At 41.1% G+C, this 21,725-nt stretch overlaps 1 protein-coding gene across 1 annotated transcript in view; it reads left to right on the top strand.

Annotated features, from left to right (window-relative positions):
- Nucleotides 1–21,725, top strand: part of LOC126481073 (transmembrane protein 245) — a 255,825-nt gene that overhangs the window by 41,894 nt on the left and 192,206 nt on the right. The window contains exons 5-6 of the mRNA XM_050104559.1: nucleotides 4,275–4,399; nucleotides 19,548–19,676. Coding sequence (XP_049960516.1) covers nucleotides 4,275–4,399; nucleotides 19,548–19,676 — 254 coding nt within the window. The remainder of the gene's footprint in view (nucleotides 1–4,274; nucleotides 4,400–19,547; nucleotides 19,677–21,725) is intronic.

Genomic DNA, 21,725 nt, shown 5'->3' on the forward strand with positions numbered 1-21,725 from the left:
ATCCAAACTTATCTTCCTCAAGGTTGGCTTCTACCAGTTTTTCCATTTGTCTGCAAATAATTCATGTTAGTATTTTGCAGCCGTGACTTTACTAAACTGATAGTTCAGTAATTTTCACACCTGTGAACACCTGCTTTATTTGGGATTGGAATTATTATATTGTTCTTGAAGTCTGAGGGTATTTTGCCTGTCTTATACATCTTGCTCACCAGATGGTAGAGATTTGTCACGGCTGGTTATCCCAAGGTTATCAGTAGTTCTAATGGAATGTTGTCTACTCCCGGCCTTGTTTCAACTTAGGTCTTTCAGTGCCCCGTCAAATTCTTCATGCAGTATCATATATCCCATTTCACCTTCATCTACATCCTCTTCCGTTTCCATAATAGAACCCTTAAGCACTTTGCCCCTGTATGGACATTCTATATACTCCTTCCATCTTTCTGATTTCCCTTCTTTGCTTAGAACTGGTTCTCCATCTGAGCTTTAGATATTCATACAGGTGATTCTCTTTTTTCCGATCACTTTAATTTTCCTGTAGGCAGCATCTACCTTATCCCTAGTGATATATGCCTCTACATCCTTACATTTGTCATCTAGCCATCCCTGCTTAGCCATTTTGCACTTCATGTCGATCTCATTTTTGAGACATTTGTATTCCTTTTCGCCTATTTCTTTTACTGGATTATTATATTTTCTTCTTTCATTAATTAAATTCAGCAACTCTTGTATTACCCATGGATTTCTACTAGCCCTCTTACCCACGGATTTCTACGTCTCATCTCTTTCACACCTTTTTGCAGTTTCTTCGGTTTTGATCTACAGTTCATTACCAACAAATTGTGAGCAGAGTCCACGGTTGCCCCTGGAAATGTCTTCTAATTTTCAACCTGGTTCCTACATCTCTGTCTTACCATTATATAAATATAAATATATAATTTTTACCATTATATAATATATCTGAAACCTTCCACTGTCTCCAGTCTTCTTCCTCCTATACAATCTTCTTTCATGATTCTTAAACCAAGTATTAGGCTATTATTAAGTTATGCTCTGTGCAAAATTCTACTAGGCTGCTTCCTCTTTCATTCCTTGCCCCCATTCCATATTTACCTACTACTTTTCTCTTTCTTCTTTTTCTACTATCGAATTCCAGTCCCCCGTGCTATAAATTTCTGTCTCCCTTAACTATCTGAATAATTTCTTCTGTCGCATCATACATTTCATCAATCTCTTTATTATCTGTGAAGCTAGTTGGCATATAAACTGTGGTATGCATGGGCTTCATGTCTATCTAGGCTACAATAATGTGTTCACTACGCTGTCTGTAGTAGCTTACCTACTCTCCTATTTTTTTTATTCATTATTAAACCTACTCATGCATTACCCCTAATTGATTTTGTATTTATAATCCTGTATTCACTTGACCAGAACTCTTGTTCCTCCTGCCACCGAACTTCACTAATTCCCACTGTATATAACTTTAACCTATCCATTTCTCTTTTTAAATTTTGTAACCTACCTGCCCAATTAAGTGATCTGCTTCCATGCTCCGATCCGTAGAATGCCAGTTTTCTTTCTCCTGATAATGCCGTCCTCCTGAGTAGTCCCTACCTGGAGATCCGAATGGGGGACTATTTTATCTCTGGAATATTTTACCCAGGAGGCTGCCATCATAATTTATTCATACAGTAAAGCTGCATGCCCTCGAGAAAAATTACGGCTGCAGTTTCCCCTTGCTTTCAGCAGTTCACAGTACCAGCACAGCAACACTATTCTGGTTAATGTTACAAGGCCAGGTCGATCATCCAAACTGTTGCCCCTGCAACTACTGAAAAGGCTGCTGCGCTTCTTCAGGAACCACACATTTGTCTGGCCTCTCAACAGATGCCGCTCCATTGTGGTTGCACCTATGGTACGGCTATCTGTATCACTGATCCACGCAAGCCTCCCCACCAATGATAAGGTTCACAGTTCATGGGGGTGGGGGCAATTCTACTATATTTTGTGAATTTTAATAACCATCGAGTGTCAAAGGAGAGCAATGCAGTCTTGATGATAAAAAATTTCTTTAAAATACATTTCAATCATTCCTTCTCATGTCTCATTACGAGAAACATAAATAAAAAACAGAATAAACTTACTGACAATTTTTCTGAGTGTTCTATATCTTGAAGCTAGCTTTATAAGCAACGTTACTTGTAAAATATTGGATAGTTAAAAGTAACTACAATTTTAAAAAGATATGGAGAAGGGTAAGTACACCCCCCCCCCCCCCCCCTCTCCCACCTGTGGGATGGTGTTTAGAGTAGGCCCGAGGTATTCCTGCCTGTCTTGTACTCTCTTGGTAACCTTAAATGGTGAAATTTCAAGTAATTCACAACTTTCATTAAATTATTGAAGAGCTGTAGATGGATCTGGTGTATATTCTTGATCTTCAACTTCACATTCATCCATCCCTGGAAGGTTATTCCCCATAGGAGATAAAATGTCCTTACGGCATGTTATGCACAGCTTGTTACCTGGGATATGTCCAAGGGTTTTGTATTTTCTTGCCATTGTTTAAGAAATAGGTTTCAAAGATTTCTTAGCAGGCTTTTTACCATTCTTCTTAAAAGGGTCACAGCAAATTCTTTGTCTGTCTTCAAATGTTCCCAAATAGAGCCTTTTGTGAGAAGAACAAACACACTCAATACTTTCACAGGTGCTTCTTAGCTTCAATAATTCAATATCAGCTTGATTCAGGCTTGACATATCTGTTAAATCAAGCTCTTCACTGCTACTTCTTTTCTTCTGACACACAACTGCTGACACAAAACAAAAGAACATTTGTTTTCCATTGTGATTTTTAATCAACTGTATATGTTGCAGAAAAGAACTGGATGGTTTGAAACTTTTTCTTGTTCTCTAATTAGTCAAGAATGTACTATGAAGAATCTTCAAGGGAGAAATGAGAAAGAGTTAATGACTACTTTATTAAGTGATCTCTAATATTCACATTATGGAACCAGACAGAATGGCTATTTATGTAAGAAGCACAAAATCAAGACAAAAAAGTCCTTCAGATATATATATATAAAGTGCACAGACTCGCAAAAACCTAACAAACACGGCCAGGGTTGCACGTGAGAGTTGCTGCTAGACTGAATTTTTCATTGTTGTTTCTTGTATTGTTGATTAGCTATTTGAAGCAATTAGTTATTACAGCACTATTGAAAAAGTATAAGATCTAAGAATAGAGGACAAACACCCTTCTGATTTTTTTAATGTTGAAAAGTATGGCAGTAGGAATTATTTGAAACAAAAATTCAGATGGTGAAACTTGTGATTCTGCTGAAAAAAAATTCCTGAAATTTGAAAAAAATGGTGAGTAATTACATTAATTACAAATTTTCAAACATTTTTTGCTTACACACAGCACTTTAATAATTTTTGTATTATAGCTGTATTCTTTTACTTTCCAATGTCACCAAGTTGAATAAAAGTGATTCATAAATAAAGAAGTTATAGTGGTTACAAACTTACGAGGCACTTGGTTTCTCAACACCAGTTGGTAGAAGGGGCCCACATTTCAAAATGGTCTCCTAATTACAATTTTGGTCAAAAAATTCCAGAAAAAATATTTTAACCCTAACTCATTATGTAGATTCTTACACCAAATTTTCAGAAAAATCTGTGACATAAGGGCAACGGCCACTGGGTGATTTCACGTGAAATTAACCACAGGCAACCACCTTTTATCCCCATAAAGCAAGGAAGAAAAGTCTCCAAAACTGGAACAATATCGTAGTTATTCTACTTCATCAGGAAGAAGACAGACAAGCCAAAAAACTATAGACGTATGAGTATCTTTCTCCGTAATGTACAAGATGTTCACAAAAATTATCAGCAGTGACACAGAAAAAACATTGGATTTTACTCCATCAAAGAAAACAAGCTGGTTTTCAGTGTAGTGTCTCCATTGTCCAGTATGCAGAAGTGATACAGTTTTCAGATAAATTAACTGTTAAAATAATTGGTGGTACAGTAAAATACTGAATGAGGCCTATAACGAAACATAACTAGTTGAGTACAATGCTTTCATAGCTATTAAGTACATGCCTTTGATCACTGGCAAAAGTTCTGGATTGTTTTTTGTGTTTGAGTGATTAGAAGTTTGTGTTTGTTGTGATTTTCTAAAATTACATGAAATTGATATAAACCATCACTAATGTTTTCCAGGGCTCAGCAGCATTTTTATCATATTGATGTATAACATTTTTTTAATTTCCTTCCAGGTCACTATTTTGGAGTGTGGGCTATACTGAAAGACAATATATACATCCTATACAGCTCAGTTGAAAACTGGTGCACCGAGCGGCTAAATGCTCTGTTTCCTGCTCCTGTGATTGGCCTATACAAGGTATTTCTCCACATTCATGATATTGCCTGCTCTTCATCACAGTGAGAGTTGAAGTGTTACTGAACCATAATTATGTCCCTGAAGTCTTTTGGAATTTGTTCATAATTCTGTGATTGATAAATTTGGTGAACAGTTGTGTTTAATATGTACAAAACTGCAGAAATGAATATTCTTCAGCTTGTATTCATGATTTTAGATAGTTAATATATCACAGCTCACCACTTTTACCTAGTCTAGGAGTGTTTTCACAGCACTTTTAAAGAGGCAATATATTAATTTCACACTTCAACTACTGGGCACTGGCTGACAAATAACATAGTGCATGTACTGTTTGACTAGCTTCACACTGACATAGAAGTTATCATTTAATTATAGGACATGACCTCACTCACATAGATGGTTACATTTTGAATACCAAACACCAAGTAACTGAATCCTTATGTAAAGATGATACATTGATTAGCAGACAGGCTACACACTGAGCTCAGTGCTTAACATTTTTACATTGTGTGAATATTTTTAAAAAGATAGGTTGCTACTCACCATGTAGTGGAGATGTTGAGTTGCAGACACTCACAACGAAGAGACAGCTAAACAATTAAGCTTTCCGCCAACAGGCCTTCGGTGAATGGAATGTCCTGCCTGATCTCCAACTTAAACCTTGTTGACCACATGTGGGTGCTCAGTAGACCCCACACCATAACACCTGGACCACCAAAACGGCCATGTTCGACAATGTTCATGGGTGCAGTGCATGTACCCACTTCTCACGATATGAGGATACATCCAGATTCATTACACAGACTGAATCTACTCTCATCTGAGAAGAGCGTACCTTCCTAGTTTTTGTTGGCCCAGTCGCTGTACTCTTGGCTTCATTGTAACTTGTGCCACCATTGTGTAGGTGTTAATGGAACACAACACATGGTCATCGAGCAAGAGACCATCCCCATGCAGTTTCCATGCCCCTGTGAAGTACAAGACTGCATGCTTTGCAGTTCTGTTAAATAAGGTTGCAATTACACGTGCTGTTTGATGTGAGGCCTCTTCTGGTCTTTTGCACAATATTGCAGTGATGTGTTGCTACAGTGGACCGTGGTCAACCACCTCTTGTATTGTGGGCAGCAGTGTGTGTTGTTCAGAATGCTCTCCACACACTTGAAACAATGCTGTGAGCAATACCAATCTCCTACGCTACTCTTGTCACACTTTGTCCCCCTCCTCAGTTTCGTGATGAATCTTTCTAGTATAAAGTCATCAAAATGTTGTCTCCGGGCCACATTGTAATGAAGAATACCGTCACAGTGCACCGTAACTGCTTGCTGATTGACGAACTCTGTTTTTTTCCCATTCCTCCGATTGCCTGGCATGCAGAGCCTGCCCCATTTGGCACTGTAGCCATGTTAATCTCAAGCCACGTGACATCCATCTTTCTGCGCACGACTGGGAGACCTCTGGTAACAAGCTCCCACACTTTCATTTATTTCCACTGAGTTGGTAATATGTTAATTTATCTTTGTAGCCCTTAAGTTTTGCAGAATCACCACATTTCAGAAACAATAGGAAGCAAGTTAATGTTTTCTGATTTAGTAGTGGGGCTGCCAAGCGTAACATCCCCATCTGACTGATGGATCACCAAAAATAATTTCACATGCCCTCACTTCACAAGAAACTGCATCCAGGGTGTAAGTTCTGCAAATATCATATAAATAACATTTTCAGTACATAAGGAATGAGTTCCTGTTTTATATTATACTCTGCTGAAAAAGTTGAAAAAAAAATAGTACCATCATATCTAACATCTCCATGCATCAGTGACAAATTTCTTTGTTCATAATGATGTCGTCTTCATATCTGTTATAACTGTGTACTTTAAGGTTGGTTACTTAAAAGAAAGCAGTTTATTTTCCCAAGTGAAACATAAGGGACAATACGGACTGTCAGTGATGACCAGTATTGTCAGTTGTATGAGCAGCTGGAGGTGGCATTTTATTCTGACCACCTTATTTTTCCGGTAATGCTTTATATCCTCCCCCAGGAACCATGGACCTTGCTGTTGGTGGGGAGGTCTGCATGCCTCAACGATACAGATAGCCGTACCGTAAGTGCAACCACAACGGAGGGGTATCTGTTGAGAGGCCAGACAAACATGTGGTTCCTGAAGAGGGGCAGCAGCCTTTTCAGTAGTTGCAGGGGCAAAGTCTGGATTATTGACTGATCTGGCCATGTAACACTAACCAAAATGGCCTTGCTGTTCTGGTACTGCGAACGGCTGAAAGCAAGGGGAAACTATAGCTGTAATTTTTCCCGAGGGCATGCAGCTTTATGGTATGATTAAATAATGATGGCGTCCTCTTGGGTAAAATATTCCGGAGGTAAAATAGTTCCCCATTCGGATCTCCGGGCAGGGACTACTCAAGAGGACGTTGTTATCAAGAGAAAGAAAACTGGTGTTCTACGGATCGGAGCGTGGAATGTCAGATCCCTTAATTGACAAAACTCTACCATCTGGTGAGCAAGATGCATGAGACAGGCGAAATACCCTCAGACTTCAAGAAGAATATAATAATTCTAATCCCAAAGAAAGCAGGTGTTGACAGATGTGAAAATTACCGAACTATCAGTTTAGTAAGTCACAGCTGCAAAATACTAACGCGAATTCTTTACAGACAAATGGAAAAACTGATAGAAGCCGACCTTGGGGAAGATCAGTTTGGATTCCATAGAAATGTTGGAACACGTCAAGCAATACTGACCCTACGACTTATCTTAGAAAATAGATTAAGGAAAGGCAAACTTACGTTTCTAGCATTTGTAGACTTAAAGAAAGCTTTTGACAATGTTGATTGGAATACTCTCTGTCAAATTCTGAAGGTGGCAGGGGTAAAATACAGAGAGCGAAAGGCTATTTACAATTTGTACAGAAACCAGATGGCAGTTATAAGAGTCGAGGGACATCAAAGGGAAGCAGTGGTTGGGAAGGGAGTGAGACAGGGTTTTAGCGTATCCCTGATGTTATTCAATCTGTATATTGAGCAAGCAGTAAAGGAAACAAAAAAAAAAAAAAAAAACAAAAAAAAACAAAAAAAATTAGAATAGGAATTAAAATTGATTGAGAAGATATAAAAACTTTAAGGTTTGCCGATGACATTGTAATTCTGTCAGAGACAGCAAAGGACATGGAAGAGCAGTTGAATGGAATGGACAGTGTCTTGAAAGGAGGGTATAAGATGAACATCAACAAAAGCAAAATGAGGATAATGGAATGTATTCGAATTAAGTCAGGTGATGCTGAGGAAATTAGATTAGAAAATGAGACACTTAAAGTAGTAAAGGAGTTTTGCTATCTGGGGAGCAAAATAACTGATGATGGTTGAAGTAGAGAGGATATAAAATGTAGACTGGCAATGGCAAGGAAAGCGTTTCTGAAGAAGAAAAATTTGTTAACATCGGGTATAGATTTAAATGTCAGGAAGTCATTTCTGAAAGTATTTGTATGGGGTGTAGCCATTTATGGAAGCGAAACGTGGATGATAAATAGCTTAGACAAGAAGAGAATAGAAGCTTTTGAAATGTGGTGCTACAGAAGAATGCTGAAGATTAGGTGGGTAGATCAGATGACTAATGAGGAGGTATTGAATAGAATTGGGGAGAAGAGGACCTTGTGGCACAACTTGACTAGAAGAAGGGATCGGTTGGTAGGACATGTTCTGAGACATCGAGGGATCACCAATTTAGTATTGGAGGGCAGCATGGAGGGTAAAAATCGTAGAAGGAGACCAAGAGATGAATACACTAAGCAGATTCAGAAGGATGTAGGCTGCAGTAGGTACTGGGAGATGAAGAAACTTGCACAGGATAGAGTAGCATGGAGAGCTGCATCAAACCAGTCTCAGGACTGAAGACCATAACAACAACATATATAATAGAAGGAAACATTCCACGTGGGATAAGTATATCTAAAAACAAAGATTCTGTAACTTACCAAACGAAAGCGTTGGTACGGGATAGAAACAATAACAAATGCAAACACACACACTAATTTCAAGCTTTCGCAACTAACGGTTGCTTCATCAGGAAAGAGGGAAGGGGAGGGAAAGACAAAAGGATGTGGGTTGTAAAGGAGAGGGTAAGGAGTCATTCCAATCCCAGGAGCGGAAAGACTCACCTTGGAGGGGAAAAGGGACAGGTATACACTAGCCTCCATCCGCACATAACAGACACAAGCAGACATATGTAAAGGCAAAGAGTTTGGGCAGAGGTCTCAGTCGAGACGGAAGTACAGAGGCAAAGATGTTATTGAACGACAGGTGAGGTATGAACGGTGGCAACTTTGCCTTTACGTATGTCTGCTTGTTTCTGTTATGTGCGGATGGATATGTGTGAGTGTGCGAGTGTATACCTGTCCCTTTTTCCTTCCAATGTAAGTCTTTCCACTCCCGGGAAGGGAAAGGTGGTGATGGAGTTGTTCTGTATGATATTATTGAATGAAATTATGCAATGTAGACCAACTAAGACAAATTATTTCGTAGTGAAAAAATGTATTATTAATACAAAAATCTGAGATAGAGTATACAAGAACATTGTGCTGCCAGTAAAGTTTTCATTCTGTATGAAGACCCAAGGAATTAATAGTATAAACCCCTTGCATCTATTGATTATTGTAGGTTACCATTATTTCCCAAGGGTCTTTGGCATTGTGACATTAAATGAAGGCGGTTTTGTTAGGTTTGCCGACAGAGGGTTAACAGTAACGCAATTCAAGATTTTAAACAGTATATTAATATGAGAGATGAATTGTCAGATTCAGTGCTAGTGCTGTACACAAAAGCAGTAAATTTGCACTATTTGCTGAACAAAATAATGAGTAACAACAAGGAGCTAGGGACAGAAGCGGTGAGGGTCTCCGTAGTGGATAATTCCTCAATCTGATGTACAACTACTCCTGATTTGCTGTTATTTGGCTTCCAAACTGTTTTGTAGTCTTACGATAAGATTTTATTGAAAGTGATTTATGATTAAATCTCATATGAGGTAATAAAAGATACCCATGATTGTTTCATTCGTCTAAGTTATCAGAGTAGTTCTACAAGTTTCTGACTGTATCACCATTTGAAGGGCATAAAAAGAAAACAGTTTGCCACTTTTCAATATAATCTCTCTTTACTTCAATATATTTCACATATTTTGGTTTGCAGTTGTACCGCAGAAGAAGGGAGAAACAACCAACGTAAGCTTTTATCCCCAATTGATTTGGAACTGTTTCAGAACATTTCCTTCTGGAGTATTCTGTATAAGTTTTGAAAAGAGGCAGATTTCACCTCCAAATAAATCAAAACTCTTGGCCATTAGAACATCCGAAACCTATGGCAGTAACTGCAGTGTTACCCTTAACGTTATTATGAGGGACACTAGTGTCGTAGCTCAGGCACAGAAGTGAAGCTTAGTAGTGCGGTATAATAAAGATATATGAAATTACAGCTTTGATGAGCAATACTCAAGAATCATTCTTACAGGTGCTTTGTTAAGTCACTTCTTTCATGGATGAATAGCATTTCCTGAATATTCTTCCAATGACACTGTCTGGCATCTACTATTTGTTTTATGTGGTCTTTCCACTTAATGTCACTCTGGATGGTTACTCCTATACATTTTATGGTTTTATAGTTTTCAGAGGTTTATCACCGACAGTAATATGTGATCAGTAGTGTGTGTCTAGGCCCGTTTATGTGTAGTACATTACATTTATTTACATTCAGCATCAACTGTGAACCCCACCTCCAGTTATTGAACTTCCATACGTCTTCCTGTATTTCACTACCATCTTCTGGATTTTTAGCTTTCCTATAAACATCATCATCTCGAAACAGCCTCGTGGAGCTCCTGGTTTTATCCTGTAGGTATATGTAAGTTGTGATCAGAAAGTAACGGGAATTTTTGTTTTTCTTAAAGAATCTGTATTTATTCATCAGCATCAACTTTGTCCTCTTCAGAATAATCCTCCTCAGCTGTAGTACACTTCTTCCAATTCTTTTTCCATTCTTGGAAGCACTTGAGGAACTCTCTTTTCGTTAAGGTGTTCAACTCATTCAGTAGTTCTGGTTTTATCTCATTGATAGTAGCAAAGCAACGTCCTTTCATGATTCTCTTCCACCTCAGAAATAGAAAGAAGTCATAGGGGCCATGTACAGCAAATGCAATGGCTGAGGCATAATAACATTTTTATTTTATTATTATTATTATTATTATTATTATTATTTTTGATTATTCCCATTTAAGAGAGTGTTTGAACTTGAATTCCTTTATGATGATTGTTTATGCCTTCTGAGCCCAAATTTTCTTCATGTGTTCACTGTGTTGTTTCTTTCGCTCCGCTGTCCATTTGCATCCTGGTCTCTTCTGGGTTGTGGTGTCAAATTTATGTTTTTTGATGATGTTCCTGAATTCAGTTCTATTTTCTGCATCGTTTACTGTTATGTGTGCTTGTCTGAGGTCCTCTTCAACTTCTTTTATCCATTTTGTTTTTCCCCTGCCTGAGTTGTTGACTTTAAGAATTCGCTTTCAAATTCTGTTTTCATTCATCCTGTGGATATGTCCGTAGAACTGCATTCTTCTTTTCCTTATTGTATCTGTAATCTTGTCTGTGTATTTATATAATTCTGATGTTGGTCTCTTCTTCCAGATTCCTTGCTCTTGTATCGGGCCAAAAATTTTCCTGAGAATTTTCCTTTCTTGTTTCTCTATTTCTTTGATTTTAGTTTGCGCACCTATTTGTGTTGTTTCAGATGCATACAGTGCCTCCGGAAGTACGACAGTGTTGTAGTGCTTCAGTTTTGCGTTAATGGATATGGACTTTTTGTTATAATAGTTCCACGTGAGTTTATATGCTTTCTGTAGTTTTTTTATTCTTTCCTCATTGGCCTTTAGGTTGATCCCTGATGGCTGGATGATTTCTCCCAGGTACTTAAAATGTGGTACTTGTACGATTTTCCCGTGGGTTGTCACAATAGGCAATTTGTCTTGTGGCACTCTTTCTATGTACTGGGTTTTCTCATATGAGATTTGCAGGCCAGTTCTTTGTGTATTTTTATATTTTTCCCAAAAAATCACGAACAAACATTGAGGCGTAAGTGGAAGCTTTATCATGACACATTTTCCACGAGCTGTTTTGCCACAGTTATGGTCATTTTCTTTGGAGTGCTTCACACAAATTGCATGTAACTTCCAGGTAGTATTCCTTATTGACTCTGCAACCGTTAGGCAGGAACTCATAATGCACTATCCCATGTGTTGTGGATTGGCAAGACAGCCAATCCACTATGAGGAAGCCGAAAGGCACGCGTTTAAGCTCACGCAGGCTGGCGTGAGGTCTGGAACAGGACAAGGTAATTATACTAGCAAAAAAAGTACATAGCTGCTGGAATACTTAACTTTAATCCATAATTGGTGAACATTGCTCTTGACAGTACATGTTTTACAGCGTCAATAGTAACTGGTAATGGCGCCTTGCTAGGTTGTAGCAAATGACGTAGCTGAAGGCTATGCTAACTATCGTCTCGGCAAATGAGAGCGTAATTTGTCAGTGAACCATCGCTAGCAAAGTCGGCTGTACAACTGGGACGAGTGCTAGAAAGTGTCTCTAGACCTGCCATGTGGCGGCGCTCGGTCTGCAATCACTGATAGTGGCGACACGCGGGTCCGACGTATACTAACGGACCGCAGCCGATTTAAAGGCTACCACCTAGCAAGTGTGGTGTCTGGCGGTGACACCACATTCCTCCCCCGCAAATCGGCAGACGGTTGTGGCATAAGGCTTCTGCCCGCCGTGGAGAGGACCCCATGTTGGCGTGTGCGACGAGGTGGGGAGCCTAACAACAGGCGAGGCTGTGCCACCCGCACACTGCCATTTGGACGGAGGGGAGCTAGGAAACGCTTGAAAACTTGCTTCAGGGTGCACGCCAACATGCGGTGTACGCGCCCGTAGAGAGACAGGAGGGACCGAAGGGTCGACCTCCATCGGGCTGGGGCACCCGATGGGCGAAGACGACATACGGTCCGGAGCGGGCAAGAGTTCCATGGCGGAGGACAACTCGTCACGGGAAGCGATCGGCGGCGCGTGCCCCAGGGAGGCGCCCGGCGGATGCAGCGACGTGTCCACTGCGGGCGGCGCCGGCGGGAGAACAGGCGGCGGCTGCGTCGCGTCGCCATGGGGCAAAATGGAAGGCAGTGTCGGTAACACCTGGGGCTGAGGCGAGCCAGTAGATGGGTTCCCAGGGCGCTGACCGGACGGCACCGTCGCTGAAAGCAGACGGGGAGCGGCAGATCCCGTGCGACGACAGAGGCGCAGCTGATTGAGATGCCGACGCACCTCACCAGACGCCCCCAAAACCAAATACATAGTTGCAGTAGTAGACAACGTCGCCTGGAGCAAAAGCAGGTGTCTGCCGCTGCACAGGAACCTGATGCGGCAGATGTAGCAAAGACATCGAAGTTCGATGAGGGCGACTGTGAAGCAACTCAGCCAGCGAGCGACCATCTCGGGGCTGAGAGCGATACGAGGACAAAAAGAGCAATAATGCGTCCTCCCGAGAATGCGACTCTTACAACTTCAACATCTGTGACTTGAAAGTCCTGACCAATCGTTCAGCGGCACCGTTTGACTGTGACGAAAATGGCGCGGACGTCAGATGTTGAATACCATTGGCCTTGCAGAATGACTGAAATTCTGCGGACATGAATTGTGGGCCATTGTCGGAAACAATAGTCTGTGGTAGACCTTCAATGCAAAAGATAGCGGATAACGCTTGGATGGTGGCAGATGACGTCGTGGAAGACATCCAGACAACAAACGGAAAATTACTGAAAGAATCTACCACAACCAACCATCGAGCATTCCAGAATGGAACAACAAAATCGATGTGTAAGCGTTGCCAAGGGGAAGAGGCTTTTGGCCATACAAAAAATTTTCGCGGTGGTGCTGATTGTTGTTCGGCACACACCATGCAAGAAGAGCACATATTCGTAATCGCGGCATCGATTCCGAACCAAGTACAGTGCTGACGAGCTAGTCGTTTCGTTCGCACTATACCCCAATGTCCTTGGTGGAGAAGCTGTAAGACAGAGGACTGTAAGAAACGTGGGACCACGACACTGGACTGATCATTATCAGAACGCAACAGAAAAACACCACGTCATACAAAAAGTCTCTCCTTGTGAGCAAAAAATCGGCAAATCAACAGATCCCCGATCCGTGACTTTGACGAGGGCCATTGAGCAGCAACGAAATGCAGAATGGTAGCAAGGACAGGATTTGCAGCTGTGGCTGTAGCTACACGACAAAAATCAATCGGAAACGATTCGACTACGTCATCGGTTTTCGAATCAATGAACATGCAAGCAAGTTCGGAGGAATCGAATGCTCTATCCTCAGCAACAGGCAAACGGGACAACGCATCGACGTTTCCGTGCTTAGCAGTGGACCAATACAAGATATTGTAGCGGTACTGCGAGAGGAAAATAGACCAGCGAATGAATTACTGCGCTGTACGTGGAGGTACAGGCTTGTTCGGATGAAAAAGCGATGTCAACGGTTTATGGTCTGTGATGATGGTAAAGTGACGACCATACAAGAAATCATGAAACTTTGTAACACCAAATACGAGAGCCAATGCTTTTTTCTCGATCTATGAATAATTTCTTTGCGTAGACGAGAGCAATTTAGACGCAAAGGCAAAAGGGCGATCGTGCGAACCATCTTTGTGCGCAAACACAGCACCTATCCCGAAATCCGATGCATCCACCATCAACAAAAGGGGCTTCCGGGGATCGAATGGCGTAAGGCAAGTATTGGAAAGCAACGCCGATTTCAACTGGCGAAAAGCGCGTTCGCATTCTGTCGTCCAGACGAACGAAACACCTTTACGGCGTAAGCGATGAAGCGGAGCTGAAATGGAAGAGGTGTGGCGCACATAGCGATGATAGTAATTGATTTTGCCCAGCACACTCTGTAGCTGCTTCAAATTCTGCGGCGAAGGCAAGTCTTGTATGGCACGGAGGTGCTCGGGACTGGGATGTATGCCTTGGGCATTGAGTACATGTCCCAGGTATGGTAAGTCACGAGCAAAAAACACACATTTGTCCTTCCGCAAGCGAAGACCATTTTGTCGCAAGACCTGAAATAATGTTCTGAGATTGGCTAAATGTTCTTCTTCCGTCTTTCCGGAGATCACTATATCGTCCAGATAGTTTCCTGCAGTAGGGACCGATGCACAAACAGTTTGTAGATATTGCTGAAACAATGCAGGGGCGGATGCACATCTGAATGGCAGTCGGTTGAATCGATACAAACCAAGATGCTTGTTAACCACCAAAACGCGCTGGAATTCTTCGTCCACCGGTATTTGCAAGTACGCATCTGCTAGGTCCAACTTCGAAAAATATTTATCCGGGTACAGTTTGTCAAAAAGATCTTCCGGGCGGGGTAAAGGAAAAGTTGCAGTCACTAGTTGGAGATTCACTGTTGCCTTGAAGTCCACACAAAGTCTCAATTTTCTGGAAAGTTTTTGCAAAATTACTAAGGGGGATGCCCAGAGAGAAGCCTGCACAAGTTCAATTAGACCTTGTGATTCCAAATCATGTAATGTTTTTGTGACCTCATCACGCAATGCGTGGGGAACATTGCGTGCTCAGAAAAATTTCGGTTGCGCATTTACGTTCAGTTCCAAATGTGCTTTATAGTTCTTAGCGCAACCGAGACCCGGTGCAAAAATGTCTGCAAATTCCTCACAGAGACGAGAAGCACTGTCTGAAGGCACAGTCTGGTTCACTGATAGGACCTGATTTACTATAGACAAGTTAAACAACTGAAATAAATCGAGACCAAACAAGTTCACTGCAGAAGAAGAACAAAGGACGTAAAATGACACATGTTTTGTTTGTCCTTTGTATTGCAAGAAGGCTGCACTGTCCTAACACAGGGATCGCTTGTCCCGAATAACTACTTAACTTAACATGTGCGGCACGCAACGGAGGTGTGCCCAGCTGTTTGTACGTGTCGTGACTGATCAATGAAACTGCAGCTCCGGTATTGAGCTGAAATGGTATCACTTTGCCGTTAATGTCCAAGTCCACTAAAAGTTTATTGTCCTGCTGACGACAAGAGCGACTGTCTCGTGCAATGTGAATTGACACTGGTACAGAATCACTTGAGACTTGACGGGATTTCCGGCGATGTCGACGCACACTATTTGTGGGACGAACACAGTCACTGTGAGAGAGAGTAGCACTGGGCGGAGTGGAGTGAACTACATGAATTTCCATAGGCGAAGTTTCACGAGCCTGAGCATCCTTGGTTCGATTCCGGCGCGAAGCAAAGGGCCTGGAATGGTTTTGAGCTTCCGATTTGAGCTTTTTCTGGCAAACACTTTGAACATGGCCCTTTTTATTACAGAAAAAGCAAATAGCCTGGCGTGACGGGCAAGTCTCACGCGAATGTCTAGTAGCACACCGCGGGCATGATTTCACAGCATTTGCTTGTTGGCGTGGTACACGTGGCTGAGAGCCAGGTGGCTTTGGCGCGGCCGAGCGCGAGGACTGTTTACTGTTCCGTGCAGCTCACCCGGCTGGCCCGTTAACGTGACACACGGGGGGCGCAGTTTCAAATGATTCCTGAGAAAAGTCAAATGTGTCCTGCCGATCCAATATGTCCATCACTTGTTGAAGGGAGGGATTGACTAGTTTCAAAATCTGTTCCCGTATACGAACATCAGAAACGTTCTGTGCAGTTGCATCACGCACCATAGTATCTGAATAAGGGAGTCCACATTGACAATCAAAAGCACAATCCCTAGTAAGGTTGCAACCCACTCCCTGTTAGTCTGACCGGCCGTACGTTTCGTACGAAAGAAGGTATACCATTTCGCAACTACATTGACTGATTCTTTGAAATATGCGTCTAATGCAGACAAAAGTTCGTCGTAGGACAGAGTTGCTACGTCGCGTCAGGGAAATAATTTGACTATCACATGGTACGTGTGGATGCCGACGGACGAAAGAGGATAAGGCTGCCGCTCATTACCTTGAATTCTGTAGGCGACGAGATGGAATCCAAATTGGCGTGACCAATCCGTCCAGCTTTCCAGTGCCGCATCAAAAGGACGAAAAGTTGGTGCAACTGCCTGTTGTGGCTGCGGTAGCGGTGAAGCGGCGGCTGCCGCATTGTTTTGCATTGCACGTTGACCCTGGACGAGCCGTCCAAGGGCATCCAGTAAGGCCTGCGTCTGCTGATTCTGTAAGCGATAAAATTCGGACAGTACATCTGGAGATTGTGGCGAAGCCATTACACAAGTAAATCAGGGCAGTATAGTTATGAACGCGGTGTGGACTCATCGCCACTTGTTGTGGATTGGCAAGACAGCCAATCCACTATGAGGAAGCCGAAAGGCACGCGTTTAAGCTCCGCAGGCAGGTGTGAGGTCTGGAACAGGACAAGGTAATTATACTAGCAAAAAAAGTACGTAGCTGCTGGAATACTTAACTTTAATCCATAATTGGTGAACATCGCTCTTGACGGTACATGTTTTACAGCATCAGTAGTAACTGGTAATGGCGCCTTGCTAGGTCATAGCAAATGACGTAGCTGAAGGCTATGCTAACTATCGTCTCGGCGTAATTTGTCAGTGAACCATCGCTAGCAAAGTCGGCTGTACAACTGGGGCGAGTGCTAGGAAGTGTCTCTAGACCTGCCGTGTGGTGGCGCTCGGTCTGCAATCACTGATAGTGGCGACACGCGGGTCCGACGTATACTAACGGACCGCGGCCGATTTAAAGGCTACCACCTAGCAAGTGTGGTGTCTGGCGGTGACACCACACCATGTTAATCGAAGAAGTCCGCGAGAAAAACCTTCACAAATGATTGAACATGCCAATTTTTTATTTATTTATTTATTTTTTCAGTCTCAGCTCTTCAGGTGGTTTCAGTTGGGACAATTGGGCCTTGGTTTTGATATCATAACCCATGTATCATTGTTTGGTCTCCTGTTTATAACTACCTTTGGAAGTTCTGGATTGCTGTCGATTTCATTCAGCAACTCCTGAAGAACATCATTTTTGGTTGAAATTCAATAATTTTGGATCAGACTTTTCTGCCGCACCATTTTCTTTACTTTTCCACATTATCGTCAGTGATTTCAGTAACATATCTGGTCTGATTCATGTTGAGCTTGTAGTTTGTTCAGTAAACGGCACTGTTAATTTTGGCCCCACTGCACTCGACCTACTTGGTTGCACATGCTGGCGTAACATGCTTAATAAGTCGTACTGTTTCCATTTGAAGACTCCATTGCTTTTTGTCACTGTGGTTCATAAGCTGATAGCAGATTTATGCTTGGGCTCTGAACATGGTGCTTTTTCGTGTCGACACTGGTAGCATGTTTTGAATAAATGACCTTTGGATTAACAATACAGCTGTTTGTTTCAATTTTCAGTATTGAAGTACTTTCCCTTTTTTTCTTGCCTTATTCGACTGCCTTTGGCTTTTCAGTCTTGCCTGTGACTCCAAGAATCATGTCAGATATGTTGTCAGCAGCAGGTACTGCCGCTCTGTGAATGGTCGCCTTTACCTGACTGTAATTTTCCCTGGAGGCAGACGCGGTACAAACCCATCGATGTGCACAAGAAACTGAAAATTATCTTATGTTATACACAGTTTATAATTTTCTAGAATTCCTCTCTGTTTTTGATTATCTTAGCTTTTGTGCTACTTTATTCTCCAAAAGTTAGCCAAGAAATTTGGGAGTTCATATATGTAACTTTTTTTTTTCCACCTGTGCTTTGCCGGAGGGGGAGAGGAGGCAGTAGGGTAGAGGTCGAGGTCATGATACTTGTGACCTGCCATTTGGATTCCCATCTTGTATGTTTTACTGTATGATTGTCATAGGGGACAGTCCGTAATGACAGCAGTTAGTATTATATAAAAATATTCCGTTTCATGGAGATATTGTTTTCTACTTATATGATTGGTAGTGAGAAGTTCTCAGGGGGCACTATTAGATGCAATTATCATTAATAGATTATACATCTCTACTAGTGATAGGTCAATGTCTGAATGTGATAAAATACAAGCTCAAGTAATTTTCAAATCGTGATACAAGATCAAACATCAGTTCCTGATTTACCTCTATGCATAGCATCACAAGATTTAATATTGTAGTTAAAGAGAAACATATATGCACTTCATACATGTAGCAATTGAGACTCCATTTGCTAAATTACAACCAAAAACAGTAAGTTGAATACCTGAAACTTTCTAGTGTGGTCATGACAAACATAGAGGCCAAAGGTGATACAGCAAGTTTGACTGTAGGATGAGAAGAAGGAATCTTAATTCCATGAAGTTTCTTCTTATTTACATGTAGACATAAAAACAAAAGGTGTACTGATTGTATGCACTCTATTCCACAGCAGAGAATGTGAAAAAGTTCCTTGTTAGGGAAATGAGTTATGCCTGAGTTTCTTTGCGTACTGTTTCATTATCAGAGATCAGTTGTTTATATAACCATATTCTAATTTTATTTTACAATCCATTATGTATATAACTGCATATTAATTTTTCTGATAATGTAAGAGCTTAAGGAACACACCATTGTGCATCACAGTGTTATAGCAGCTGATGTATTTTGCTGACAGAGGCCACTCATAATATAGAAGTAAAATTTTGTTTTTGACAAAAAAATTTCTGCTTGGCAGAACAGCTGTTTTAACCTTTAACAGATGATAAAAATGCTGTAGAGAGAGAGAGAGAGAGAGAGAGAGAGAGAGAGAGAGAGAGAGACTACTGTTGTCTCCAGTTGGTTGAGGGCCTTAGAGCCTGGAGGTGGCAGTGGCCATGTGTACGTGAGTTGTGCATGTGTGAATTCATGTACAATTTTATAAATCTGAAAAGGGGGGTTGGGAGGAAGAGGACTGATACAAAAGCTTACTGTTCTTTTAAATGTGCCTGTCAGTTGCAGAATTCCCCCTTTATGTGGTGAGTAGCAGTCTATCCTAATTCATATCGTTTTTATTCCAGACTGGATTTTCCATTGTTTAAAATATCTTGAATTGTATGTCTACTGAACTGTGAAAATGACTGTTGCATTTTGTGTTGCAGATATTCCTCAGGTGTAATGAAAAACTTGTGGAAGCGATTAAAAACCTAATCGACACTGCTGCAAGCATTACTGTAATCCTGGCATTAATCATATTTTTGTGCTGTACTTCAGTTTTTCTTGCACTTCAGGTAAATTTATTGATCAAACTTTTAATAATCCAATATCAAACACTTAAGCCATGAAACAGCAGAAATCAAGCAGACAAAAAAGTTCAAAAACATAGACAATGAATGTGTAGATTCAGAGTATGAATCAGAAGTTTCACCAGCAGTCAGATTCAGACTACTTGTAACGATGTACATCCAGTCAGTAAGTCAAACATGATGGCATAAACTCGTAAGAAATTACTGGATTCTGATTAAAACAAAAGAAGGAAATGCGAATAAACTACTGTGAGGGATACACAGAGGGGCGATGAAGAGCAGCTCATAAAAAGTTATATATTTCAAAATAAATTATCAAGGAAAGACAAAATAATTAACAGAAAAAGAGGGAACTCAAATAAAGAAAATATCAGTATTATGTGATTTCATTGTTGAGAAAATTTTTCGAATTTGCAGCAATCTTCAGCAGTTACATTTAAAAGGATGAGGTTAAGATATGTGTGGATATGTTGGTTGGGGTTGGGTTGTTTTGGGGTAAGAGACCAAACTGCAAGGTCATCGGTCTCATCGGTTTAGGGAAGGACGGGCAAGGAAGTCGGCCGTGCCCTTTCAAAGGAACCATCCCAGCATTTGCCTGGAGCAATTTAGGGAAATCACGGAAAACCTGAATCAGGATGGCTGGACGCAGGATTGAACCGTCGTCCTCCCAAATGCGAGTCCAGTGAGGTTAAGAACATTGTCTAAATGTAACTGCTCAATTATTCTTGTATTATAATCAGCCCTATTTCAACGATAACAGTATTGAAGAATACAATGTTTTGTGCAAGTGCTAAGGTTTTGGTCTATCTATGGTCTATATCTATAAGAGTCCAGATATCATGACCACAGACGGTGTGTGTATGTGGATGTATCTCAGAATTATTATTTGGTGACATGATATTTAAAATAATTAAATTGCAGGAATCCCATGTTTTTTAGGACGATGTACAAATTGTCTCAGTTTACAAGTTTCTTGTACATAGAGATTTTCACTACCTCATTCTGAGACTATCGTTGGGCATTATGCAGCAAAATACCAATGGGATGATACGGTTGAAATTGATAAGGCACAATATGTAGTTGGAGCAACTGCCTATTAATATTAGGGAATCAGTTTTTGGTGCCTTGCTATTCTCAGTGTGTGCCAATCCTACCTCCCATTTATGATAACGTACACAGCTCTCTGCCACTTCTTCCCTGTTTCCTTTATCCTTTTCTGATATTGTGCTATCTTCCTCTCTATTTCTACAGTCTCTCAGTTCTGCCCTTGCTTATTCATCCACATCATTTTTCCTTTTCTACCTGTTTCAGTACTTCTTATTACTTCTGCTTTTGTCTTTACTTTCTTCTTTTAGCATCCTTTCAGCCTGCTATTGTGTTTTTTATTTTATTTTGATTTTCCCCTTACATCACTTCTTTGTTTCTCTTTTATTGTTTCCATCTCCCTATTGTTTCTACATAAACTCCTCTTAAAATATAAAATTTCATGTATGCAAAGTTATGAAGAATTATTTTCAATTTGAAACTTCACCACATGATGTCCTTCTCTCTCTCTCTCTCTCTCTCTCTCTCTCTCTCCTCTCTCCCCTCCCCTCCCAAAGTGGTTACTGTTAGTTAAGTATATTGTGTGTGCCCAAAAAAACTCATCCTCTTCCAATGTGGCTCCAGTAGCCTAAAAGTTTGAACAATCCTGTTCTAAATCTTTATGACCATTTCTTCGGTCCGAGGACTGGTTTGATGCAGCTCTCCGTGCTACTCTATCTTGTATGTGTCTCTTGATCGCCGAATAGCTAGTGCAACCTACATCTTTCTGAATCTGCTTACTGTATTCATCTCTTGGTCTCCCTCTATGATTTTTATGCCTCCCCCACACACACATCCCTCCAGTACTAAATTGGTGATCCCTTGATATCTCAGAATGTGTCCTACAACTGATCCCTCCATTTGGTCAAGCTGTGCCACAAACATCTTGGCTTTGTGATGTTCGCCTGCTTTATTTGTTTGCTGATAGTCTTTGGTGTCGACGTACTGACT

Source organism: Schistocerca serialis, chromosome 5, assembly GCF_023864345.2.
Source record: "Schistocerca serialis cubense isolate TAMUIC-IGC-003099 chromosome 5, iqSchSeri2.2, whole genome shotgun sequence".
NCBI classification, from domain to species: Eukaryota; Metazoa; Arthropoda; class Insecta; order Orthoptera; family Acrididae; genus Schistocerca; species Schistocerca serialis.